A 26,500-nucleotide genomic window follows, 5' to 3' on the forward strand; every position below is an offset into this window, starting at 1 on the left:
GACAGTGTGTTTCGCCACGTGTGTGTTATGGTAAATAATAGGACTGCGTATATTACAATAATCAAGTTAGTAAATTCATGGAGGTTAGTCTACTAATAGCTGAAGGTTAAGTCAAACTGCTAAAGGAGACTAGTTCAGCTTGATTGACAGAATACACAACTACAACAGTCAACATATAGCCAGTAATTAGTTGTCATTTTAGGTAATAAATTATGTTTGTAAACTCACCAAGTGATACTTTTAGTGCGGACATGCGCGGGGTGTCTTCGATCTACGCATGCGCCAGCTTCTTCTTCTTCGGCGGGGTGAACGATCATTGAGGCGAAATACTGCCTCCTATCGGGCATTGTCGAAAGTTCTTCAGGATAACGTTTAAGATATTTTATAATACAGAGTTGTGCGTTCGTTTAGCTAATAACACATTTAAGCAAAAACATTCAAAACATTATTTTTTTTCTCATCATAAAATTTATTTTACATTCAAAACATTATTTTTTTTCTCATCATAAAATTTATTTTACAAGTCATAACACAAATTAATATGTGCGTCTGTAACTGAAGTGCTTCAATAAAAATGAACAGTGGACAATTTCAGTCATTGATTTTAAAACTAACAGAAAAGAAAAACAAACACAAATTAAATTGAAATGTTTTTTTTGCTATTTGAAAACAAAACATCACTTTCACATGCTTTCTACCATGAATTGATTAACGTGGACCCCGACTTAAACAAGTTGAAAAACTTATTGGGGTTACCATTTAGTGCAATTGTACGGAATATGTACTGTACTGTGCAATCTACTAATACAAGTTTCAATCAATCAATCATCATTTATAGCAAATATAATAAACTTTTTTCTAAAAGGGTCAATCTCCAGTGAAGAACATCAGGAATGTTTTTTAGCGTCTTTGCTGTTGGCTTCCTGTACAGACAGGAAGTCCATGACGAGCTTGGCGGCCAGTCTGGGCCGCTCCAACGCTATGGTATGGCCGCAGTTATCCAGCAGGACCACCTGACTGTTGGGCACCGCCGCCTGCAGCACAGACGCTCCGGAAACATCCAGAACCTGAAAGGACACAATTCACCTGGAAGTCGCTTTTATAAATAACACATATAATCAAAAACTTCTTTTTAATGCCATTTTTTCAAGGACGAATCTGTCAAGCAGGCTGTCAAACGATGAAAATATTTGATCGCGATCAATCGCAGTTTGATTATAGATATCTCAAAATTAGAGATGTCCGATAATATCGGTCTGCCGATATTATCGGCCGATTAATGCGTTAAAATGTCATATCGGAAATTGTCGGTATCGGTTTTTTTATTATCAGTATCGTTTTTAAAAAATTTTTTTTTTTTTTTTTATTAAACCCACATAAAAAACACAAGATACACTTACAATTAGTGCACCAACCCAAAAAACCTCCCTCCCCCCATTTACACTCATTCACACAAAAGGGTTGTTTCTTTCTGTTATTAATATTCTGCTTCCTACATTATATATCAATATATATCAATACAGTCTGCAAGGGATACAGTCCGTAAGCACACATGATTGTGCGTGCTGCTGGTCCACTAATAGTACTAACCTTTAACAGTTAATTTTACAAATTTTCATTAATTACTAGTTTCTATGCAACTGTTTTTATATTGTTTTACTTTATTTTTTATTCAAGAAAATGTTTTTAATTTATTTATCTTATTTTATTTGATTCATTTTTTAAAAAAAGTACCTTATCTTCCCCATACCTGGTTGTCCAAATTAGGCATAATAATGTGTTAATTCCACGACTGCATATATCGGTTGATATCGGTATCGGTTGATATCGGTATCGGCAATTAAAGAGTTGGACAATATCGGCATATCGGATATCGGCAAAAAGCCATTATCGGACATCCCTACTCAAAATTGATCGTGATTAATCGCAGTTTGTTCATAGCTATCTCAAAATTGATCGTGATTAATCGCAGTTTGTTCATAGCTATCTCAAAATTGATCGTGATTAATCGCAGTTTGTTCATAGATATCTCAAAATTGATCGTGATTAATCGCAGTTTGTTCATAGATATATCAAAATTGATCGTGATTAATCGCAGTTTGTTCGTAGATATCTCAAAATTGATCGTGATTAATCGCAGTTTGTTCGTAGATATCTCAAAATTGATGGTGATTAATTGCAGTTTGTTGGTAGATATCTCAAAATTGATCGTGATTAATCGCAGTTTGTTCATAGATATCTCAAAATTGATCATGATTAATCAGTTTGTTCATAGATATCTCAAAATTGATCGTGATTAATCGCAGTTTGTTCATAGATATCTCAAAATTGATTGTGATTAATCGCAGTTTGTTCGTAGATATCTCAAAATTGATCGTGATTAATAGCAGTTTTTTCATAGATATCTCAAAATTGATCGTGATTAATCGCAGTTTGTTCATAGATATCTCAAAATTGATCGTGATTAATCGCAGTTTGTTCATAGATATCTCAAAATTGATTGTGATTAATCGCAGTTTGTTCATAGATATCTCAAAATTGATCGTGATTGATCGCAGTTTGTTCATAGATATCTCAAAATTGATCGTGATTAATCGCAGTTTGTTTGTCGATATCTCAAAATTGATCGTGATTAATCGCAGTTTGTTCAGAGATATCTCAAAATTGATCGTGGTTAATCGCAGTTTGTTCATAGATATCTCAAAATTGATCGTGATTAATCGCAGTTTGTTGGTAGATATCTCAAAATTGATCGTGATTAATCGCAGTTTGTTCATAGATATCTCAAAATTGATCATGATTAATCAGTTTGTTCATAGATATCTCAAAATTGATCGTGATTAATCGCAGTTTGTTCATAGATATCTCAAAATTGATTGTGATTAATCGCAGTTTGTTCGTAGATATCTCAAAATTGATCGTGATTAATAGCAGTTTTTTCATAGATATCTCAAAATTGATCGTGATTAATCGCAGTTTGTTCATAGATATCTCAAAATTGATCGTGATTATTCGCAGTTTGTTCATAGATATCTCAAAATTGATTGTGATTAATCGCAGTTTGTTCATAGATATCTCAAAATTTATCGTGATTGATCGCAGTTTGTTCATAGATATCTCAAAATTGATCGTGATTAATCGCAGTTTGTTTGTAGATATCTCAAAATTGATCGTGATTAATCGCAGTTTGTTCAGAGATATCTCAAAATTGATCGTGGTTAATCGCAGTTTGTTCATAGATATCTCAAAATTGATCGTGATTAATCGCAGTTTGTCCATAGATATCTCAAAATTGATCGTGATTAATCGCAGTTTGTTCGTAGATATCTCAAAATTGATCGTGATTAATCGCAGTTTGTTCGTAGATATCTCAAAATTGATCGTGATTAATCGCAGTTTGTTCATAGATATCTCAAAATTGATCGTGATTAATCACAGTTTGTTCATAGATATCTCAAAATTGATCGTGATTAATCGCAGTTTGTTCATAGATATCTCAAAATTGATCGTGATTAATCACAGTTTATTCATAGATATCTCAAAATTGATCGTGATTAATCGGAGTTTGTTCATAGATATCTCAAAATTGATCGTGATTAATCGCAGTTTGTTCATAGATATCTCAAAATTGATCGTGATTAATCACAGTTTATTCATAGATGTCTCAAAATTGATCGTGATTAATCGCAGTTTGTTCATAGATATCTCAAAATTGATCGTGATTAATAGCAGTTTTTTCATAGATATCTCAAAATTGATCGTGATTAATCGCAGTTTGTTCATAGATATCTCAAAATTGATCGTGATTAATCGCAGTTTGTTCATAGATATCTCAAAATTGATCGTGTTTAATCGCGGTTATATATAATTTTGCATAGGGATGTCCGATAATGGCTTTTTGTCGATATCCGATATTCCGATATTGTCCAACTCTTTAATTACCGATACCGATATCAACCGATACCGATATCAACCGATATATACAGTCGTGGAATTAACACATTATTATGTCTAATTTGGACAACCAGGTATGGTGAAGATAAGGTACTTTAAAAAAAAATTTATAAAATAAAATAAGATAAATAAATTAAAAACATTTTCTTGAATAAAAAAGAAAGTAAAACAATATAAAAACAGTTACATAGAAACTAGTAATTAATGAAAATGAGTAACATTAACTGTTAAAGGTTAGTACTATTAGTGGACCAGCAGCACGCACAATCATGTGTGCTTACGGACTGTATCCCTTGCAGACTGTATTGATATATATTGATATATAATGTAGGAACCAGAATATTAATAACAGAAAGAAACAACCCTTTTGTGTGAATGAGGAGGGAGGTTTTTTGGGTTGGTGCATTAATTGTAAGTGTATCTCTTGTTTTTTATGTTGATTTAATTTAAAAAAAAAAGGAAAAAAAAGATACCGATAATAAAAAAACCGATACCGATAATTTCCGATATTACATTTTAACGCATTTATCGGCCGATAATATCGGCAGGCCGATATTATCGGCAGGCCGATATTATCGGACATCCCTAATTTTGCATCATTAATAAGTGTACTCGAGACGGATGATTTTCAAGTTTTTATGACCAAGACTGGACAATTAGTTTGCTTTAATGAAATGTTTTACACAAAAAGGACAGAAACACGCTTTTAATTACAGTTAAAAAAAAAGTTCCTGCAGTGCATTGGTGTCTTGCCAGATTTTGTATTTTGTAAGAATACGGAATTTTCAATCCTGCTGTAGGAGCACTTGCATTCAGAAGAGAGGAACTACACTTAGATGTTTAGATCCCAATTTCGCACATTAGTAACACAAAATGTGGATTGTTATGGTCATGGTTTGATTGCCAAATATGTTTGGTAACGTAATCTGTGATATTTCTACCTGAATAAATGCTTTTGATATTCTGTACATTACATGTTGTACAAGTTAATGGTATTCATATGCCTGCATGACAATGTTTTAACCTTCTTTGTTAATTATCAATGTAATATTCCGCCTGCTAAACATCCTGTGAATGCGGACTATTAATCAGAACAGGTTATAAAAGATTATTCACTTTATTTCAATCCGCCAGGAAACATTTATTTTTGTAGAAATATCACAGAATTCATAACAAAACATCTTTGACAAAGGACGGTCTAAATTAGAGATGTTCGATAATGGCTTTTTTGCCGATATCCGATATTCCGATATTGTCCAACTCTTAATTACTGATTCCGATATCAACCGGTACCGATATATACAGTTGTGGAATTAACACATTATTATGCCTAATTTTGTTGTGATGCCCCGCTGGATGCATTAAACAATGTAACAAGGTTTTCCAAAATAAATCAACTCAAGTTATGGAAAAAAATGCCAACATGGCACTGCCATATTTATTATTGAAGTCACAAAGTGCATTATTTTTTTAAACATGCCTCAAAACAGCAGCTTGGAATTTGGGACATGCTCTCCCTGAGAGAGCATGAGGAGGTTGAGGTGGGGGGTAGGGGGTAGTGGGGGTTGTATATTGGAGCGTCCCGGAAGAGTTAGTGCTGCAAGGGATTCTGGGTATTTGTTCTGTTGTGTTACGGTGCGGATGTTCTCCCGAAATGGTTTTGTCATTCTTGTTTGGTGTGGGTTCACAGTGTGGCGCATATTTGTAACAGTGTTAAAGTTGTTTATACGGCTACCCTCAGTGTGTCCTGTATGGCTGTTGACCAAGTATGAATGGCATTCACTTGTGTGTGTGAAAAGCCGTAGATATTATGTGACTGGGCCGGCACGCAAAGGCAGTGCCTTTAAGGTTTATTGGCGCTCTGTACTTCTCCCTACGTCCGTGTACACGGCGGCCTTTTAAAAAGTCATAAATTTTAAATTTTGAAACCGATACGATAATTTTTAAACCGATACCGATCATTTCCGATATTACATTTTAAAGCATTTATCGTCCGATAATATCGGCAGTCCGATATTATCGGACATCCCTAGTCTAAATGTAATGTAACCATTTTGTTATGGTTGTTACCAGAGGTGGGTAGTAATGCGCTACATTTACTCCGTTACATCTACTTGAGTAACTTTTGGGATAAATTGTACTTCTAAGAGTAGTTTTAATGCAACATACTTTTACTTTTACTTGAGTATATTTATAGAGAAGAAACGCTACCTTTTTTTTTTTTACTTACCATTTATCTACATTCAGCTCGCTACTTGCTACTGATTTTTATCGATCTGTTAATGCACGCTTTGTTTGTTTTGGTTTGTCAGACAGACCTTCAAAGTAGGATCTACCGCATGCCTGCGTTTCACCAATCAAATGCAGTCACTGGTGACGTTTGACTCCGTTTCACCAATCAAATGCAGTCACTGGTGACGTTTGACTCCGTTTCACCAATCACATGCAGTCACTGGTGACGTTTGACTCCGTTTCACCAATCAAATGCAGTCACTGGTGACGTTTGACTCCGTTTCACCAATCAAATGCAGTCACTGGTGACGTTTGACTCCGTTTCACCAATCAAATGCAGTCACTGGTGACGTTTGACTCCGTTTCACCAATCACATGCAGTCACTGGTGACGTTTGACTCCGTTTCACCAATCAAATACAGTCACTGGTGACGTTTGACTCCGTTTCACCAATCACATACAGTCACTGGTGACGTTTGACTCCGTTTCACCAATCAAATACAGTCACTGGTGACGTTTGACTCCGTTTCACCAATCAAATACAGTCACTGGTGACGTTTGACTCCGTTTCACCAATCAAATACAGTCACTGGTGACGTTTGACTCCGTTTCACCAATCAAATGCAGTCACTGGTGACGTTTGACTCCGTTTCACCAATCAAATGCAGTCACTGGTGACGTTTGACTCCGTTTCACCAATCACATGCAGTCACTGGTGACGTTTGACTCCGTTTCACCAATCAAATACAGTCACTGGTGACGTTTGACTCCGTTTCACCAATCACATACAGTCACTGGTGACGTTTGACTCCGTTTCACCAATCAAATACAGTCACTGGTGACGTTTGACTCCGTTTCACCAATCAAATACAGTCACTGGTGACGTTTGACTCCGTTTCACCAATCAAATACAGTCACTGGTGACGTTTGACTCCGTTTCACCAATCAAATGCAGTCACTGGTGACGTTTGACTCCGTTTCACCAATCAAATACAGTCACTGGTGACGTTTGACTCCGTTTCACCAATCAAATGCAGTCACTGGTGATGTTTGACTCCGTTTCACCAATCAAATGCAGTCACAGGTGACGTTTGACTCCGTTTCACCAATCAAACAGAGCCCGGCGGTCACGTGATTAACTGCACATAAAGTTTCAGCGGCAAAACAACAAGCTTAAGCTTACATGAACTCAACGTCAAATTTGAGGAAGCACATGGCGGTAAGTAACGTTAGTAGATATTTTGGCTGTCACCGTAGGCTGATGTTAGCTTCCCTGCTATGAATCACTGTCAAATGTACATCGTGTGGGGACATTTATTAATGCACTGCAGCCTCATAGACACACACACACACACACACACACACACACACACACACACACACACACACAGTCGCACACACACGCATGCATAGAAACACCAATCAGTGTGTTCCCAGGTGCAGCCCACACCTATCAGTTTATGGTTTGCGTAAAGGCTAACTTGTTATTTTCCTTTGTAATCTCTGCCTACTGAGCCTATGGTGCTGTTAAGTTATTGTGGCTCAATTTGCCTTCATTTTTTTTATGTTAATGTCTTATTATTTAATATATATTATTGTTTTAGTTGCTTAAGAGATATTCTGGCTCTGAATTTGCTCATTGCTATTTTTAAGTTTTTGTGCATTATTTGTTGCCGTCATCATTAAACGAACAGGTTACTCATCAGTTACTCAGTACTTGAGTAGTTTTTTCACAACATACTTTTACTCAAGTAAATATTTGGGTGACTACTCCTTACTTTTACTTGAGTAATACATCTCTAAAGTAACAGTACTCTTACTTGAGTACAATTTCTGGCTACTCTACCCACCTCTGGTTGTTACACCGGAATTGAAGTGCTATTATTGTGAAGCCGAAAGTGTGTGATTGACTCTTTTACCTGGTCTTGTTTACCCCAAAGGACCTGCAGGGGCGACGTGATCAAATGCAGATTTTCATGCAGCGAGTGACGAGACTTTTCACCGACCAGCTCCATGAACACTGAGGACGCGCCGACAGATGTTAGAAAAAAATGCAGTGGACGGCGGCGACATGCAGGTGGACAAACCTTCTCTATAAAAACCGTTATGGTGGAGCCTGTTGTCAAGGAGACCGCGCAGGACCTGACAACAAACACATCATAGGTCAAAATCTAGCTGTAGGATATGTTTTTCTTTTTAGGACAGGGTGTAGGATCAGCGTCACACCTGCCGCGGTAGCTTGAGGGGGTTGTAGCAGCAGAGACGCAGCATGTCCTCCAGTTCCTGGTGAGTAGAGGGAATCAGAGGGATGGACACCGGCTGCGGATTCTTCTCCAGCTCCCTCAGACGGCTGATGAACTCGGACTCGGTGGGATAGACCAGGCCTGGAACGAGGATGAGGGCGATGGATTTTCTTTGAAGTTGATGCCTAGATCTCTCAAGTTTACCTGCCGGGCACATCAAGGTGAGGCCAGACAGCTGAGCAGGGTAGGTGGCGGCGTACACTCCTGCAACATTGCCCCCCATGGATGTCCCCACCAGGTGGAATGGTCTTTTGTCCAGACCCACACTCTGCACAAACTGAGAACAGAAGAGACGGGGGGAGTTTTAGTGACAAGCAGGACACGACTACCAATACACATACAGCAAAGACAATAACAAATGATACGTAAAACTTAATGTTTGCAAAAATAATAATAGATAAAAGCAGTAATAAACGGGTTCGCACGAGTCGGTCGGCCCGCATGACGCTTGCGGTCACGTCCTGACCCACCAACAAATATTTCAGAACCCCCAAAATATACATTTTTTTTGCCATACCTTACACGTCTGCAAAATATGAGGACTTTTCACACATGTTAAGCGCCCCAAAAAGGTGTCCAAACGTATAGAACAGGGGTCGGCAACCCAACATGTTGAAAGAGCCATATTGGACCAAAAATACAAAAAACTAATCTGTCTGGAGCCGCAAAAAGTTAAGAGCCTCATTTAAGTGTTATAATGAAGGCACCACATTAAGTAAGTATCTCAGAGGGTTAGATAACTCCTGGAAATTACTGGCTTAAAACTGCCAAAGGTATAGATGTGTGTGCCCAAGTTAGAGGAAAGGACAGGCTGTCTTCTTCTAATGGATTTATTACAATCTTTGCAAGCTGGGTAACGTTTGCTGTGGTCTGGAACAACATGGTAACGTTTGCTGTGGTCTGGAACAACATGGCACACAATCAGAAATGCAGCCAATATTACATACAGATAATGTGTCATGAGATATGCAAATCTAAATTAAATACACAGCGGACATAAGTAAAGGAAATGAAATGAACTCATATACCTACTATGGCTGCAACAACTAATCGATTAAATCGATTATAAAAATAGTTGGCGATTAATTTAGTCATCGATTCATTGGATCTATGCTATGCGCAGAGGCAATTTTTTATTTTTTATTATTTTTTAATTTTAGTTTTTTAAATTTTTATAAACCTTTATTTATAAACTGCAACATGTACAAACAGCTGAGAAACAATAATCAAAATAAGTATGGTGCCAGTATGCTGTTTTTCCCCCCCAATAAAATACTGGAAAGGATAGAAATGTAGTTTGTCTCTTTCATCCGATTATTAATCGATTAATCGAAGTAATAATCGACAGATTAATCGATTATCAAATTAATCGTTAGTTGCAGCCCTAATACCTACAAGTGAGGCATAATGATGTAATATGTACACACAGCTAGCCTAAATAGCATGTTAGCATGGATTATTAGCACTTCACGCAAGTCAATAACGTCAACAAAGCTCACTTTTGTGCATCCACGCACTGCATAAAACATTTGGTGGACAAAATGAGACAAAGAAGGAGTGGCATGAAACACGTCTTTCTGTGGCAGCGACGGAGAAAGTTGTACACATAAACCAACTATGGTGAGTTCAAAGACCGTCAAAATTAGTAGGACAAAACGGCGCAGGCCAAATACTGTCACCAGTGAAGCATAAACACAAACATAGTAAACAGTGGGCTTTTTAACATTTAGGAAGGTTTGTGTCATGTGTTTCCTCCTACAGAGACATTATTAAAACAATATATTTTTTCCCCATCTTTTTCCATTTTTGAAAAAGCTCCAGGGAGCCACTAGGGCGGTGCTAAAGAGCCGCGGGTTGCTGACCCCCGGTATAGAAGAAAAAACACAGCAATTTCATTGGGGCCCTTGCTGTGCTCTGCATTGCCCCTGAGGGGCTTGCTCCGCTGCTTGGGCCTTTAAAAAAATTAGAGGTAATACCAATAAAATAAAATAAAATAACATTAAATTAAATTAAATTAAATTAAATTAAGCCACTTCAGACTGTCATCATCAGTTGCAGCAATTAGGACCTAGATCTGAACTTGTGAAGCCGAGTTAACGTTCCGTGTTTTGTGGCGAAACATCAGATCAAAGTTTGCCGCCATGCCACGCCCACATCCTGTCACTTGCACAACATTTTTTGCAATTAAATAGACCCCCTCTTTAGACCAGTTGATCTGCCGTTTCTTTTCTTTTCTCCTCTGCCCCCCTCTCCCTTGTGGAGGGGGGTGGGACACAGGTCCCGTGGCCATGGATGAAGTGCTGGCTGTCCAGAGTCGGGACCCGGGGTGGACCGCTCGCCTGTGCATCGGTTGGGGACATCTCTACGCTGCTGACCAGTCTCCGCTCAAGATGGTCTCCTGCTGGCCCCACTATGGACTGGACTCTCACTATTATGTTAGATCCACTATGGACTGGACTCTCACACTATTATGTTAGATCCACTATGGACTGGACTCTCACAATTATGTTAGATCCACTATGGACTGGACTCTCACTATTATGTTAGATCCACTATGGACTGGACTCTCCCACTATTATATTAGATCCACTATGGACTGGACTCTCACACTATTATGTTAGATCCACTATGGACTGGACTCTCACACTATTATGTTAGATCCACTATGGACTGGACTCTCACACTATTATGTTAGATCCACTATGGACTGGACTCTCACACTATTATGTTAGATCCACTATGGACTGGACTCTCACTATTATGTTAGATCCACTATGGACTAGGACTCTCACACTATTATGTTAGATCCACTATGGACTGGACTCTCACTATTATGTTAGATCCACTATGGACTGGACTCTCACAATTATGTTAGATCCACTATGGACTGGACTCTCACACTATTATGTTAGATCCACTATGGACTGGACTCTCACACTATTATGTTAGATCCACTATGGACTGGACTCTCACTATTATATTAGATCCACTATGGACTGGACTCTCACACTATTATGTTAGATCCACTATGGACCGGACTCTCACTATTATGTTAGATCCACTATGGACTGGACTCTCCCACTATTATATTAGATCCACTATGGACTGGACTCTCACACTATTATGTTAGATCCACTATGGACTGGACTCTCACACTATTATGTTAGATCCACTATGGACTGGACTCTCACTATTATATTAGATCCACTATGGACTGGACTCTCACACTATTATGTTAGATCCACTATGGACCGGACTCTCACTATTATGTTAGATCCACTATGGACTGGACTCTCCCACTATTATATTAGATCCACTATGGACTGGACTCTCACACTATTATGTTAGATCCACTATGGACTGGACTCTCACACTATTATGTTAGATCCACTATGGACTGGACTCTCACTATTATATTAGATCCACTATGGACTGGACTCTCACACTATTATGTTAGATCCACTATGGACCGGACTCTCACTATTATGTTAGATCCACTATGGACTGGACTCTCCCACTATTATATTAGATCCACTATGGACTGGACTCTCACACTATTATGTTAGATCCACTATGGACTGGACTTTCACAATATTATGTCAGACCCACTCGACGTCCATTGCATCCGGTCTCCCCTAGAGGGATATGTGGGAGGACCCACATATGCGGTCCTCTCCAAGGTTTCTCATAGTCATTCACATCAACATCCCATTGGGGTTGTGAGTTTTTCCTTGCCCTTATATGGACTCTGTACCGCGGATGTCGTTGTGACTTGTGCAGCCCTTTGAGACACCTGTGATTTAGGGCTGTATAAATAAACATTGATTGATTGATTGATTGATTGATTGATTGAATTTATCATCACCCATCAGTTTAGTATCTGTCTCGGATCACCTAAAGTGCAGAAATTACAGTTTTCGCCGCCAGGCTCCGCCCACTATGAATAAACAGGACCAGGTACTGACCCATCGGGCACTTCAGGGTGTCATCATCATCATCTCTACCAAATAACTTCACGATCTGAATTTGTGGAGCAGAGTTATTAACGTTTCGTGTTTTGTGGCGAATCGTCAGGGCAATGTTTGGCGCCAGGCCACGCCCACATTTAATGGCGTGGACAAAATTTGTTCGCAATTTATCATCACTTTAATGTGTAGTATCTGTCGTTTTAAACGCAACTAATTGGCCAGAGTTCCTAGGAGGAGTTTGTTAAAATACAACCCTTTTTTTGGAAATGGGAGACAAAAACCAAGATGGCCGACTTCCTGTTTGTTTTTAGGTATGGATTCTTGAGACTTTTATGTGTGTCGTCTCCTGCGATTTTCGTGTCGGTACGTGAAACTGGTAGGAGCGGCTAATTTTTTTTCTCATTTTAAAAGGTGGCGCTAGAGAGCCAATTTTGAAATTAAATTTTCAGGACCCACTAAATATTACATTTATCGCCATAATCGACAAGGCTGGGGACTTTTCATGCATGTTAAGGGCCTCAAAAAGGCGTCCAAATGTATAGAAGAAAAACCACAGCAATTTCAATAGGGCCCTTACTGTGCTCTGCATAATAAAATAAAATAAAATAAAATGGATTAAATTAAATTAAATTAAATTAATTACATTTAATTTAATTTAATTTAATCTAAATTAATTTAATTTAATTTAATTTAATTTAATTTAAATAAATTTATTTTAATTTAATTTAAATTTCACCTTTTTTTGTTAACACACCTGTTGTTGTTGACTTTGGACTAGCGACTGCACGACATCAAGGCCGCGGAACAGAGACACACTGCAGGCTTACACACAAACATGCATCCACAAAAATATACGCCACACACATACATACCCCCCCCCCACCCCAAATCCAACGCCCTCGACGCAAATCCCATAGGAGTGATGAAAGGATGGTCAGCGCCTGAGAGCTGCGGCCGACCACCATAACCCCGCACTCCCTTCCCTCTGTTGCTAGATATCTCGAGATGTATGTTGTAATATGTATATGTGATATATGTCCCAGTCTAGATAGTATTTATTTACTCATCCTTCCCCGGCGTTTTACCTTTTCCCTCATCTTTTACGGGGCGCCTTGTGGCGACCCATCGGCGTTCCTGTGTTGTAACCCTGTACACTGTTTGTTTGTCTAATCTTGAACAGGTTTGTGCTGAATACAAAGTTTCGTTGTACTTGTGCAATGACAATAAAGACCTATCCTAAGCTATCCTATAACTCCACATGTGTTCATTCATAGTTTTGATGTGACACTCTACAATGTAAATAGTCATGAAAATAAAGAACATGCATTGAATGAGAAGGTGTGTCCTGTACTGTACGCAGGGCCGGCCCGTGGCATAGGCCGTATAGGCAAATGCCAAGGGCGCCGTCCATTAGGGGGCGCCACGCCAGTGCCAGAAATGTTGGAGAAAAAAAAAATAGTTGGTACTATTATTTCTAAATACAAAAAATAATCCCACGTTAATTAAAATGCAAAGTAAAGCCTATTTAATAAAAAATATGATTTGTTACAACATTACCACCCCCCCCCCCCACCTCCCTTCCCGTATCATGACTCTTTTTGGACGTCACCACATCAAAAAATCAACACAAGATGTCAAAACGGCCAAAACTGTCAGGTGCCCAGGGAAGAAAAAAGAGAAAAGAAGAGGAGGAGAAACGAGAAAAAGACAGAGGTAGCAGGTAGGTAACGTTAGCCTACATGAAATTATTTGTCTGTTACAAAATGTGATAGTAACCTGGCTTTTTAGCATTAAGCTAATGTTACATGATGCGGTAATTGCTAATCAATAAATAGCTAGTTCTGTTTTAACGTCGGGTTAATATTGTGGAGGGGGCTAAATTGTTATGGAAAATAATAATGTAACGTTAGGTAATTACAGTACTCCCACCTAACATTCCTCAGGGACATTTGTATTAGATCTTTTAAGCAGGTGTTTTTTGTTTACATTGTTATTGCCTTCTGGTTAGCTAATGTTTGCCCTGCAGGTAATAGTCACTTTTCCACCCCTTTATATATTAGGTATAGTTGTAAGCCTAGTTGTTAAAGTGCACATCATTAATGTTAATTAAGCAATATCACATGAGAGGGAATGTTGTTTTTTAATTTGAGCACTGCTGTGATTCGGTTAAAGATAATCATAACATAACATTCTCATATAATATATTATACTGTTACTTTGTATTCTGCTATTCAGCATTTCACTGTAATGATGACAATAAATTAAATCTAATCTAATTTGCATATCAGTTAACATCATACATACCGTATTTCCTTGAATTGGCGCCGGGAATATAGTATTCGCATGCCTCGAATTACAGCCGTGTCAAACTCGTTTTGCAAAATAGTTAGCGCATGCTTGGCACTTCCGCCGGGTCAAATATGAGTCATTAAATGACTCCCGCCTCCTGGTGGTAGAGGGCGCTAGTGATCCTTCTTGCGACTGCTGGTACTGCAGAAGAGTGCTGCAGAAGAAGACAACCGGCAGCAAGAGTGCGCAGCCATTGTTTGCTTGGACTTTTACCATGGAAGATTACATATCTAAAATAAAACGGTCTTCTAAACTGGACTTTCAATCGAAGCAGGAGGTAATACTTAAAAGGAAGATGTCCATCGAGACAGAGAGACTTTTAAAACTGAAGAAAGATAAGTAAGACTTCTATATCGATGCTTTTCTTCAAAAGGAGCTGGCATGGACTCATTTATACATAAAGGTAAGACAATAATTACGTTTTTTTTTATTAAATGTGCTTTTCATGATAAGGTAAGCGCCGGAGTGAGAAGAGGTTTTAAAATAATTAGCGCATGCTTGGCCATCCCGCAGGCTTCTGGTAAGCGCCGGAGTGACAGGAGGTTTTAAATGAATTAGCGCCCCTGCGGCTATTCAAGGAAATACGGTATATCTCCTTGGTTTTTCATCTATATTATATCATTTCATGTTATTCCTGGAATCATATGTTTTTATTATTAGACTGTAATACTTCACTGCTGATGTGGGGGGGGGGGGGGCGCCTCCTAAAATCTTGCCTAGGGCGCCAGATCGGTTAGGGCCGGGCCTGACTGTACGTCTATCTTTAATGTATCTGTGTGGCCCGGTAGCAAATGCATCACGGACCGGTACGGGTTGGGGACCACTGCACTCGGACACACACCTGGTGGATTCGGGCAACCTGGCCCTGAATGCTGTAGTCCTCGGCGCCGGTGCGACTCGTCCCTTCGTGTCCCGGCATGTCCACGCACACCACGTGCTGGCCCCTGGGGAGGTACTGTTGGGAGCAAACAAAAGTAGTGAAGCAGAACTCAGGGCACACCGACGTTTATTTGCGGCGCGTCACCTTGACGAAGGGCAGCCACATGTCTTTGGCGGCGGAGAAGCCATGCAGCAGGAGCAACGACGGCCCGGCGTCCCCCGCCGTGCCGCGACAGAAGTAACAGAAGCGGTAACTCCCGCTGTACGAGTAGCGCACCGTCAGCCCCAGCTTGCGGCGCCAGAACCTACGCAAAAGCGCGACATCTTTTAGCAAATCCTCTTTCTCCACGGGTCTTTATGGAACAAGACTCCATTCATGCCGAGCGGCTGCTGACGTGACGGCGGCTCGGCACCGCGTGGGTGTGCACTTTAGAAAAGGTCAGCCCTGTTCGGGAGTACCTTCAGATTTAAAGCCCACTTCAAAGAGAGAGTGACGCGCCTAATAGGGATTAATCGTGACAAATTGCGAATGTTTCTGCTCAAAATGCAGCTTGACTAGTGAAGAGCTTTGCGAGTGGGCAGACAAAAGTGCTTCTGTCAGGACACGGTGCTCGTAAATATCAGCAACCCAACATATACTAAGAGCCATACTGCACCAACAATACCACAAAAATAAAAATCTGTCTGGAGCCGCAAACAATTTAAAGCCCTATATAAGTGTTATAATGGAGGCAACACATGATGTAAGTGTCTATATTAGCTATATTAGCCTACTATCAAAATGACTTTAAAAGTCTTATATAAGTGTTATAATGAAGGCAACACCTGATGTAAGTGTCTATATTAGCTATATTAGCCTACTATTAAAATGACTTTAAAAGTATTATATAAGTGTTATAATGAAGGCAACACATGATGTAAGTGTCTATATTAACTATATTAGCCTACTATCAAAATGACTTTAAAAGTCTTATATAAGTGTTATAATGGAGGCAGCACATGATGTAAGTGTCTATATTAACTATATTAGCCTACTATTAAAATTATTTTAAAAGTCTTATATAAGTGTTATAATGAAGGCAACACATGATGTAAGTGTCTATATTAGCTATATTAGCCTACTATAAAAATGACTTTAAAAGTCTTATATAAGTGTTATAATGAAGGCAACACATGATGTAAGTGTCTATATTGGCTATATTAGCCTACTATCAAAATGACTTTAAAAGTCTTATATAAGTGTTATAATGAAGGCAACACATGATGTAAGTGTCTATATTAGCCTACTATTAAAATGACTTTAAAAGTCTTATATAAGTGTTATAATGAAGGCAACACATGATGTAAGTGTCTATATTGGCTATATTAGCCTACTATTAAAATGACTTTAAAAGTCTTATATAAGTGTTATAATGAAGGCAACACATGATGTAAGTGTCTATATTAGCCTACTATCAAAATGACTTTAAAAGTCTTATATAAGTGTTATAATGAAGGCAACACATGATGTAAGTGTCTATATTAGTTATATTAGCCTACTATTAAAATGACTTTAAAAGTCTTATATAAGTGTTATAATGAAGGAAACAAATCATATAAGTGTCTATATTAGTTATATTAGCCTACTATTAAAATGAATTCAAAAGTCTTATATAAGTGTTGTAATGAAGGCAACACATGATATAAGTGTCTATATTAGCCTACTATTAAAATGACTTTAAAAGTAATATATAAGTGTTATAATGAAGGCAACACATGATATAAGTGTCTATATTAGCTATTTTAGCCTAGTATTAAAATGACCCATTTAATTTAAAAGTATTATATAAGTGTTATAATGAAGGCAACACATGATGTAAGTGTCTATATTAGCCTATTATCAAAATGACTTTAAAAGTCTTATATAAGTGTTATAATGAAGGCAACACCTGATGTAAGTGTCTATATTAGTTGTATTAGCCTACTATTAAAATTATTTTAAAAGTCTTATATAAGTGTTATAATGAAGGCAACACATGATGTAAGTGTCTATATTAGCTATATTAGCCTACTATCAAAATTACTTAAAAGTCTTATATAAGTGTTATAATGAAGACAACACATGATGTAAGTGTCTATATTAGCTATATTAGCCTACTATCAAAATGACTTAAAAGTCTTATATAAGTGTTATAATGAAGGCAACACATGATGTAAGTGTTTATATTAGCTATATTAGCCTACTATCAAAATTACTTTAAAAGTCTTATATAAGTGTTATAATGAAGGCAACACATGATGTAAGTGTCTATATTAGCCTACTATTAAAATGACTTTAAAAGTCTTATATAAGTGTTATAATGAAGGCAACACATGATGTAAGTGTCTATATTGGCTATATTAGCCTACTATTAAAATTACTTTAAAAGTCTTATATAAGTGTTATAATGAAGGCAACACATGATGTAAGTGTCTATATTAGTTATATTAGCCTACTATTAAAATTACTTTAAAAGTCTTATATAAGTGTTATAATGAAGGCAACAAATCATATAAGTGTCTATATTAGTTATATTAGCCTACTATTAAAATGAATTTAAAAGTCGTATATAAGTGTTGTAATGAAGGCAACACATGATGTAAGTGTCTATATTAGCTATATTAGCCTACTATCAAAATGACTTTAAAAGTATTATATAAGTGTTATAATGAAGGCAACACATGATGTAAGTGTCTATATTAGTTATATTAGCCTACTATTAAAATTATTTTAAAAGTCTTATATAAGTGTTATAATGAAGGCAACACATGATGTAAGTGTCTATATTAGCTATATTAGCCTACTATCAAAATGACTTAAAAGTCTTATATAAGTGTTATAATGAAGACAACACATGATGTAAGTGTCTATACTAGCTATATTAGCCTACTATCAAAATGACTTAAAAGTCTTATATAAGTGTTATAATGAAGACAACACATGATGTAAGTGTCTATATTAGCTATATTAGCCTACTATCAAAATTACTTTAAAAGTCTTATATAAGTGTTATAATGAAGGCAACACATGATGTGTCTATATTAGCTATATTAGCCTACTATTAAAATGACTTTAAAAGTATTATATAAGTGTTATAATGATGACAACACATGATGTAAGTGTCTATATTAGCCTACTATTAAAATGACTTTAAAAGTCTTATATAAGTGTTATAATGAAGGCAACACATGATGTAAGTGTCTATATTGGCTATATTAGCCTACTATTAAAATTACTTTAAAAGTCTTATATAAGTGTTATAATGAAGGCAACACATGATGTAAGTGTCTATATTAGTTATATTAGCCTACTATTAAAATGACTTTAAAAGTCTTATATAAGTGTTATAATGAAGGCAACACATGATGTAAGTGTCTATATTAGCCTACTATTAAAATGACTTTAAAAGTCTTATATAAGTGTTATAATGAAGGCAACACATGATGTAAGTGTCTATATTGGCTATATTAGCCTACTATTAAAATTACTTTAAAAGTCTTATATAAGTGTTATAATGAAGGCAACACATGATGTAAGTGTCTATATTAGTTATATTAGCCTACTATTAAAATGACTTTAAAAGTCTTATATAAGTGTTATAATGAAGGCAACAAATCATATAAGTGTCTATATTAGTTATATTAGCCTACTATTAAAATGAATTTAAAAGTCTTGTATAAGTGTTGTAATGAAGGCAACACATGATGTAAGTGTCTATATTAGCTATATTAGCCTACTATCAAAATGACTTTAAAAGTATTATATAAGTGTTATAATGAAGGCAACACATGATGTAAGTGTCTATATTAGCTATATTAGCCTACTATCAAAATGACTTTAAAAGTATTATTTATAATACAGGCAACGCATGATGTAAGTGTCTATATTAACTATATTAGCCTACTATCAAAATGACTTTAAAATTATTATATAAGTGTTATAATGAAGGCAACACATGATGTAAGTGTCTATATTAGCTATATTAGCCTACTATCAAAATGACTTTAAAAGTCTTATTTATAATAAAGGCAACGCATGATGTAAGTGTCTATATTAACTATATTAGCCTACTATCAAAATGACTTTAAAATGATTATATAAGTGTTAAAATGAAGGCAACACATGATGTAAGTGTCTATATTAGCTGTATTAGCCTACTATTAAAATGACTTTACAATTCTTATATACTGTAAGTGTTATAATGAAGACAACACATGATGTAAGTGTCTATATTAGCTATATTAGCCTACTATCAAAATGACTTTAAAAGTCTTATATAAGTGTTATAATGAAGACAACACATGATGTAAGTGTCTATATTAGCTATATTAGCCTACTATCAAAATGACTTTAAAAGTCTTATATAAGTGTTATAATGAAGGCAACACATGATGTAAGTGTCTATATTAGCTATATTAGCCTACTATCAAAATGACTTTAAAAGTATTATTTATAATACAGGCAACGCATGATGTAAGTGTCTATATTAACTATATTAGCCTACTATCAAAATGACTTTAAAATTATTATATAAGTGTTATAATGAAGGCAACACATGATGTAAGTGTCTATATTAGCTATATTAGCCTACTATCAAAATGACTTTAAAAGTCTTATTTATAATAAAGGCAACACATGATGTAAGTGTCTATATTAGCTATATTAGCCTACTATCAAAATGACTTTAAAAGTATTATTTATAATACAGGCAACGCATGATGTAAGTGTCTATATTAACTATATTAGCCTACTATCAAAATGACTTTAAAATGATTATATAAGTGTTAAAATGAAGGCAACACATGATGTAAGTGTCTATATTAGCTGTATTAGCCTACTATTAAAATGACTTTACAATTCTTATATACTGTAAGTGTTATAATGAAGACAACACATGATGTAAGTGTCTATATTAGCTATATTAGCCTACTATCAAAATGACTTTAAAAGTCTTATATAAGTGTTATAATGAAGGCAACACATGATGTAAGTGTCTATATTAGTTATATTAGCCTACTATCAAAATGACTTTACAATTCTTATATACTGTAAGTGTTATAATGAAGACAACACATGATGTAAGTGTCTATATTAGCTATATTAGCCTACTATCAAAATGACTTTAAAAGTCTTATATAAGTGTTAAAATGAAGGCAACACATGATGTAAGTGTCTATATTAGCTGTATTAGCCTACTATTAAAATGACTTTACAATTCTTATATACTGTAAGTGTTATAATGAAGACAACACATGGTGTAAGTGTCTATATTAGCTATATTAGCCTACTATCAAAATGACTATGTGTCGCAGGCTGACGCAAATCTTCGTTGACAGAAATGTTGAAATGTAATATTTACTGTACACATTTTTACAACATTGGAAAACATTACTAAAACGGAGGCTTCTCAGAAACTCCTGGAACTTACTGTCTTAGAATGGCCAAAGGTAAAGACGTGTGTGTCCAAGTTAAAGGAAACTGCAAATAAAATGAGCTGAAATATACCTACAAACGAGGCATAATGATGCAATATGTACATACAGCTAGCATAAATAGCATGTTAGCATCGATTAGCTTGCAGTCATGCAGTGACCAAATATGCCTGATTAGCCCTCCAACAAGTCCATAACATCAACAAAGCTCAGCTTTGTTAATTCACGCACAGTCTACAAAGTTTGATGGACAAAATGAGACAAAGAAGGAGTGGGATAAAACACGTCTTTCTGTGGCAGCGTCGGAGAAAGTTGTACATGTAAACAAACTACGGTGCGTTCAAGGACTTCAAAAATTAGTAGGACAAAATGGCGCCCGTCAAATACTCTCATCAGTGAAGCATGTTTAATATAAACTGTGGGATTTATAACAAATAGGAAGGTTTGTGTCGTGTTTGTCCTCCTACATAAACCATATTATCCTCTAATATTTTAATACATTTTTGGAAAAGCTCCAGGGAGCCACTAGGGCCGCACGAAAGAGCCGACCTAGCCTTAGGTCAGGCTGATTATAAATAATTACTAATCAAATATAACTGATGAAAAATACCTGTATATAAAATTACCCAGTGTTAAAATAAATACATTCTAATAAATAATAACAATAAATATGTTTCTTAAATAAACTGTCCATAAAATGTACGTACAAATGAAAATACAGCTTCACCAATTTAGTCGTATGTTTTGCGCTGAAGACTTCATTTTATACTGCAGGGATTCTTAACCTTTTTGACCTCAAGACCCAACTTTTCCACTGAATTAGTCATCTTACTTCAATAACTATATCTAACCTACTTACAGTTTATTACCTTGTCAAATGATATAAAAGCATGTGTCAAACACAAAGATTATTATTAATTTAACAAAAAAACTTTGGGCTCAGGTCAGGCTGATTAGACTTACCAAATAAACAATACATTTACACACAATACGTGTTATGTTGTGCTAAAATACATCAACTAAGTTAATAATAAATGTTTCTTAACTAAACTGTCAGTAAAATTAAAGTGCAAATGAAAATACAGCTTCACAAATGTGGTCATAATTTTTGCGCTTAAGAATTGTCTTCATGACACACTTCTTCTGTTTGTTTGATATTGTCATTACTGCCACAAGTGGCGGAAAAGGGTATTACAATGTAGTCATATGTTTTGCGCTGAAGACTTCATTTTATATAACAGGGGTTCTTAACCTTTTTGACCTCGGGACCAAACTTTTCCACTACAGAGGGACCCGGAAACCCCAATATTAACACTAAATTAATCATCTTACTCTTGATTTTGATCATTTTAAATAATTATATCTAACCTACTTACAGTTTACTACCTTGTCAAATGATATAAAAACATATGTTAATCACAAAGATTATTATTAATTTAACAAAAAAACATTGGGCTCAGGTCAGGCTGATTAGACTTACCAAATAAACAATACATTTACACACAATACGTGTTATGTTGCGTTAAAATAAAATCAACTAAATTAATAATAAATGTTTCTTAACTAAACTGTCAGTAAAAATAAAGTGCAAATGAAAATAATGTAGTCATAATTTTTGCGCTTAAGACATTTCTTTATGATATTTGCGCCAGACTTCTTCTGTTTGTTTGATATTGTCATTACTGCCACAAGTGGCGGAAAAGGGTATTACAATTTAGTCATATATTTTGCGCTGAACACTTCATTTTATATAGCAGGGGTTCTTAACTTTTTTGACCTCGGGACCAAACTTTTCCACTACAGAGGGACCCGGCCACCCCAATATTAACACTAAATTAATCATCTTACTTTTGATTTTGATCATATTAAATAATTATATCTAACCTACTTACAGTTTTACTACCTTGTCAAATGATATAAAAGCATGTGTCGATCACAAAGATTATTATTAATTTAACAAAAAAACATTGGGCTCAGGTCAGGCTGATTAGACTTACCAAATAAACAATACATTTACACACAATATGTGTTATGTTTCGTTAAAATAAAATCAACTAAATTAATAATAAATGTTTCTTAACTAAACTGTCAGTAAAAATACAGTGCAAATGAAAATAATGTCGTCATAATTTTTGCGCTTAAGACAGTTCTTTATGTCATTTGCGCCAGACTTCTTCTGTTTGTTTGATATTGTCATTACTGCCACAAGTGGCGGAAAAGGGTATTACAATTTAGTCATATGTTTTGCGCTGAAGACTTCATTTTATATAGCAGGGGTTCTTAACTTTTTTGACCTCGGGACCAAACTTTTCCACTACAGAGGGACCCGGAAACCCCAATATTAACACTAAATTAATCATCTTACTCTTGATTTTGATCATATTCAATACTTATATCTAACCTACTTACAGTTCACTACCTTGTCAAATGATATAAAAGCATGTGTCGATCACAAAGATTATTATTAATTTAACAAAAAAACTTAGGGCTCAGGTCAGGCTGATTAGACTTACCAAATAAACAATACATTTACACACAATACGTGTTATGTTGTGCTAAAATAAATCAACTAAGTTAATAATAAATGTTTCTTAACTAAACTGTCAGTAAAAATAAAGTGCAAATGAAAATAATGTAGTCATAATTTTTGCGCTTAAGACATTTCTTTATGACATTTGTGCCAGACTTCTTCTGTTTGTTTGATATTGTCATTACTGCCACAAGTGGCGGAAAAGGGTATTACAATTTAGTCATATATTTTGCGCTGAACACTTCATTTTATATAGCAGGGGTTCTTAAACTTTTTGACCTCGAGACCAAGATTTTCCACTACAGAGGGACCCGGGAACCCCAATATTAACACTAAATTAATCATCTTACTCTTGATTTTGATCATATTCAATACTTATATCTAACCTCCTTACAGTTTACTACCTTGTCAAATGATATAAAAGCATGTGTCAATCACAAATATTATTATTAATTTAACAAAAAAAACATTGGGCTCAGGTCAGGCTGATTAGACTTACCAAATAAACAATACATTTACACACAATATGTCTTATGTTGCGCTAAAATAAATCAACTAAGTTAATAATAAATGTTTCTTAACTAAACTGTCAGTAAAAATACAGTGCAAATGAAAATAATGTAGTCATAATTTTTGCGCTTAAGAAATGTCTTTATGACAGACTTCTTCTGTTTGTTTGATATTGTCATTACTGCCACAAGTGGCGGAAAAGGGTATTACAAGTCACTAGCGCAGGCAAGAAGCACACCGAGTATGGCGTCGGCTCACCAGTTATAAGCGTTGATGAAAACTCCGGGCCGGAAGCACAAGGACGTGACGAAGGCAAAAACAGGAAGCACCAGAACGGTCCCGAGCAGCATGGCAGTGGAACTTTCCTCCATTGTTGCGCTGTCAACACACAAATATGCAATTTAACGTCATTACGCGACGCATTTCTGATTAAAAAGTTTACCAGAAAAATGTTTATAAACCGTAAACGAGGCGATTGACTAAAACTGCGAGAAAATGGCTGCTTTCCTTTGCGTTTTGGGGATATGTTGATTCTTTTAAGCCTATTTCGGGTTCATTAAAACCCAGAAAAAGGCAAAGCATTTGATCGATTCAAGTTAAAAAGTAATAGAACCAGAGCAGCTTCAAAAGGAGCTCTGCTGATTAATGCGAGGGGCTACAGTAGATCAAACAACCTCGTTGATGCATTATCCACGGCAGCCTCTTCGGCATTAGCAGAGTGATGCACCAAGTGATAAGACACACATCATGTAACTCAAACTACCAGGCACAGTCAGTCACTGCACATTTGGATCGGAACAAAATGTTTTTTCACCGCTTTTCCCCCCAGAGGTATGAGCAAAACAGCCACATAGCATAACGCAGTGATGCTCCGTATAGTGGTACGCCAAAAAGTCACTAAGTAAATATTCAAACACAGTGTTACTGTTCAAACTGTGTGTAATGTTACACCGTGGCCAAACATATTAAGTATATCTGTTAAATAGAAACCTCTGCTTTGGTTTTAATGAATGCTTAGGCCTACTACGCTTCAGTATTTTAATGTTGGTCATTATGGTAGAGCCAAGTGTTTTCTGAGGTGGTCGTTGGTGAAAGCAGTTTGAGAACCCAAAGCCTACATTTCAGTTATTTGTATCGTAGAGGTAATTATTGTTATTTATTATCAATAGTGTTATTTATATTGGTATTAGTTTATAGTGCAATAATTTATATTGTCATTACTATCTCCTTCACTAATCTATTCTTCTTTATAGTTTTGGTTTTTTTCACAAAACACGGCACACTGCTAAAGCTTAACCTAAGTTCACCATAACAATGTAAAAGGTTTATATAGTCAGCTCCTCTTTCTTCCCTCGTCTTCATCTGCTTTCTTTTGTAATTCAAGTATTGATTACATTTATGTATTGTTGCATTTGAAGCGGTTGTAATGTTGATAACAGAGTTAATTACTGTTATTTATTATCAATAGTGTTATTTTTTTATTGGTATTAGTATATAGTGCAATAATTTCTATTGTCATTACTTTATTACTATCTCCTTCACTAATCTATTATCCTTTATAAAAAAAAATAAATCACAAAACACGGCACACTGCTAAAGCTTAACCTAAATTCACCATAACAATGTAAAAGGTTAATATAGTCAGCTCCTCTTTCTTCCCCCCTCTTATCCGCTTTCTTTTGTAATTCAAGTATTGATTACATTTATGTATTGTTGCATTTGAAGTGGTTGTAATGTTGATAACAGAGGTAATTACTGTTATTTATTATTAATAGTGTTATTATTTATTGGTATTAGTATATAGTGCAATAATTTCTATTGTCATTACTTTATTACTATCTCCTTCACTAATTCATCATCTTTTAATTAAAAAAATCACAAAACACGGCACACTGCTAAAGCTTAACCTAAGTTCACCATAACAATGTAAAAGGTTAATATAGTCAGCTCCTCTTTCTTCCCCCCTCTTATCCGCTTTCTTTTGTAATTCAAGTATTGATTACATTTATGTATTGTTGCATTTGAAGCGGTTGTAATGTTGATAATAGAGGTAATTATTGTTATTTATTATCAATTGTGTTATTTATATTGGTATTAGTATATAGTGCAATCATTTCTATTGTCATTACTTTGTTATTACTATCTCCTTCACTAATCTATTATCCTTTATAAAAAAAAAATTCACAAAACACGGCACACTGCTAAAGCTTAACCTAAAATCACCATAACAATGTAAAAGGTAAATTTACCATAACAATGTAAAAGGTTAATATAGTCAGCTCCTCTTTCTTCCCCCCTCTTATCCGCTTTCTTTTGCAATTCAA

General features: G+C 35.8%; 2 protein-coding genes across 3 annotated transcripts in view; both read right to left on the reverse strand.

Annotated features, from left to right (window-relative positions):
- rpp14 (ribonuclease P/MRP 14 subunit) overlaps window positions 1-349 on the reverse strand; it is a 14,483-nt gene extending 14,134 nt beyond the window's left edge. The window contains exon 1 of one of the 2 annotated variants that reach the window (XM_062037490.1): window positions 229-349. Coding sequence is in view for 1 of the 2 variants with exons in the window: in XM_062037489.1 (XP_061893473.1) it covers window positions 229-317 (89 nt within the window). In the remaining variant the exon portion in view is untranslated. The remainder of the gene's footprint in view (window positions 1-228) is intronic. The other variant, XM_062037489.1, reaches the window with a different exon arrangement.
- Window positions 350-457: 108 nt separating this feature from the next.
- LOC133643079 (monoacylglycerol lipase abhd6-B-like) overlaps window positions 458-26,500 on the reverse strand; it is a 33,126-nt gene continuing 7,083 nt past the window's right edge. The window contains exons 3-10 of the mRNA XM_062037488.1: window positions 24,435-24,554; window positions 15,831-15,990; window positions 15,648-15,761; window positions 8,634-8,766; window positions 8,413-8,570; window positions 8,274-8,328; window positions 8,106-8,206; window positions 458-1,067 (exon numbers count right to left, since the gene is read on the reverse strand). Coding sequence (XP_061893472.1) covers window positions 888-1,067; window positions 8,106-8,206; window positions 8,274-8,328; window positions 8,413-8,570; window positions 8,634-8,766; window positions 15,648-15,761; window positions 15,831-15,990; window positions 24,435-24,547 — 1,014 coding nt within the window. The 5' untranslated portion in view covers window positions 24,548-24,554 and the 3' untranslated portion in view covers window positions 458-887. The remainder of the gene's footprint in view (window positions 1,068-8,105; window positions 8,207-8,273; window positions 8,329-8,412; window positions 8,571-8,633; window positions 8,767-15,647; window positions 15,762-15,830; window positions 15,991-24,434; window positions 24,555-26,500) is intronic.

Source organism: Entelurus aequoreus, linkage group LG26, assembly GCF_033978785.1.
Source record: "Entelurus aequoreus isolate RoL-2023_Sb linkage group LG26, RoL_Eaeq_v1.1, whole genome shotgun sequence".
NCBI classification, from domain to species: domain Eukaryota; kingdom Metazoa; phylum Chordata; class Actinopteri; order Syngnathiformes; family Syngnathidae; genus Entelurus; species Entelurus aequoreus.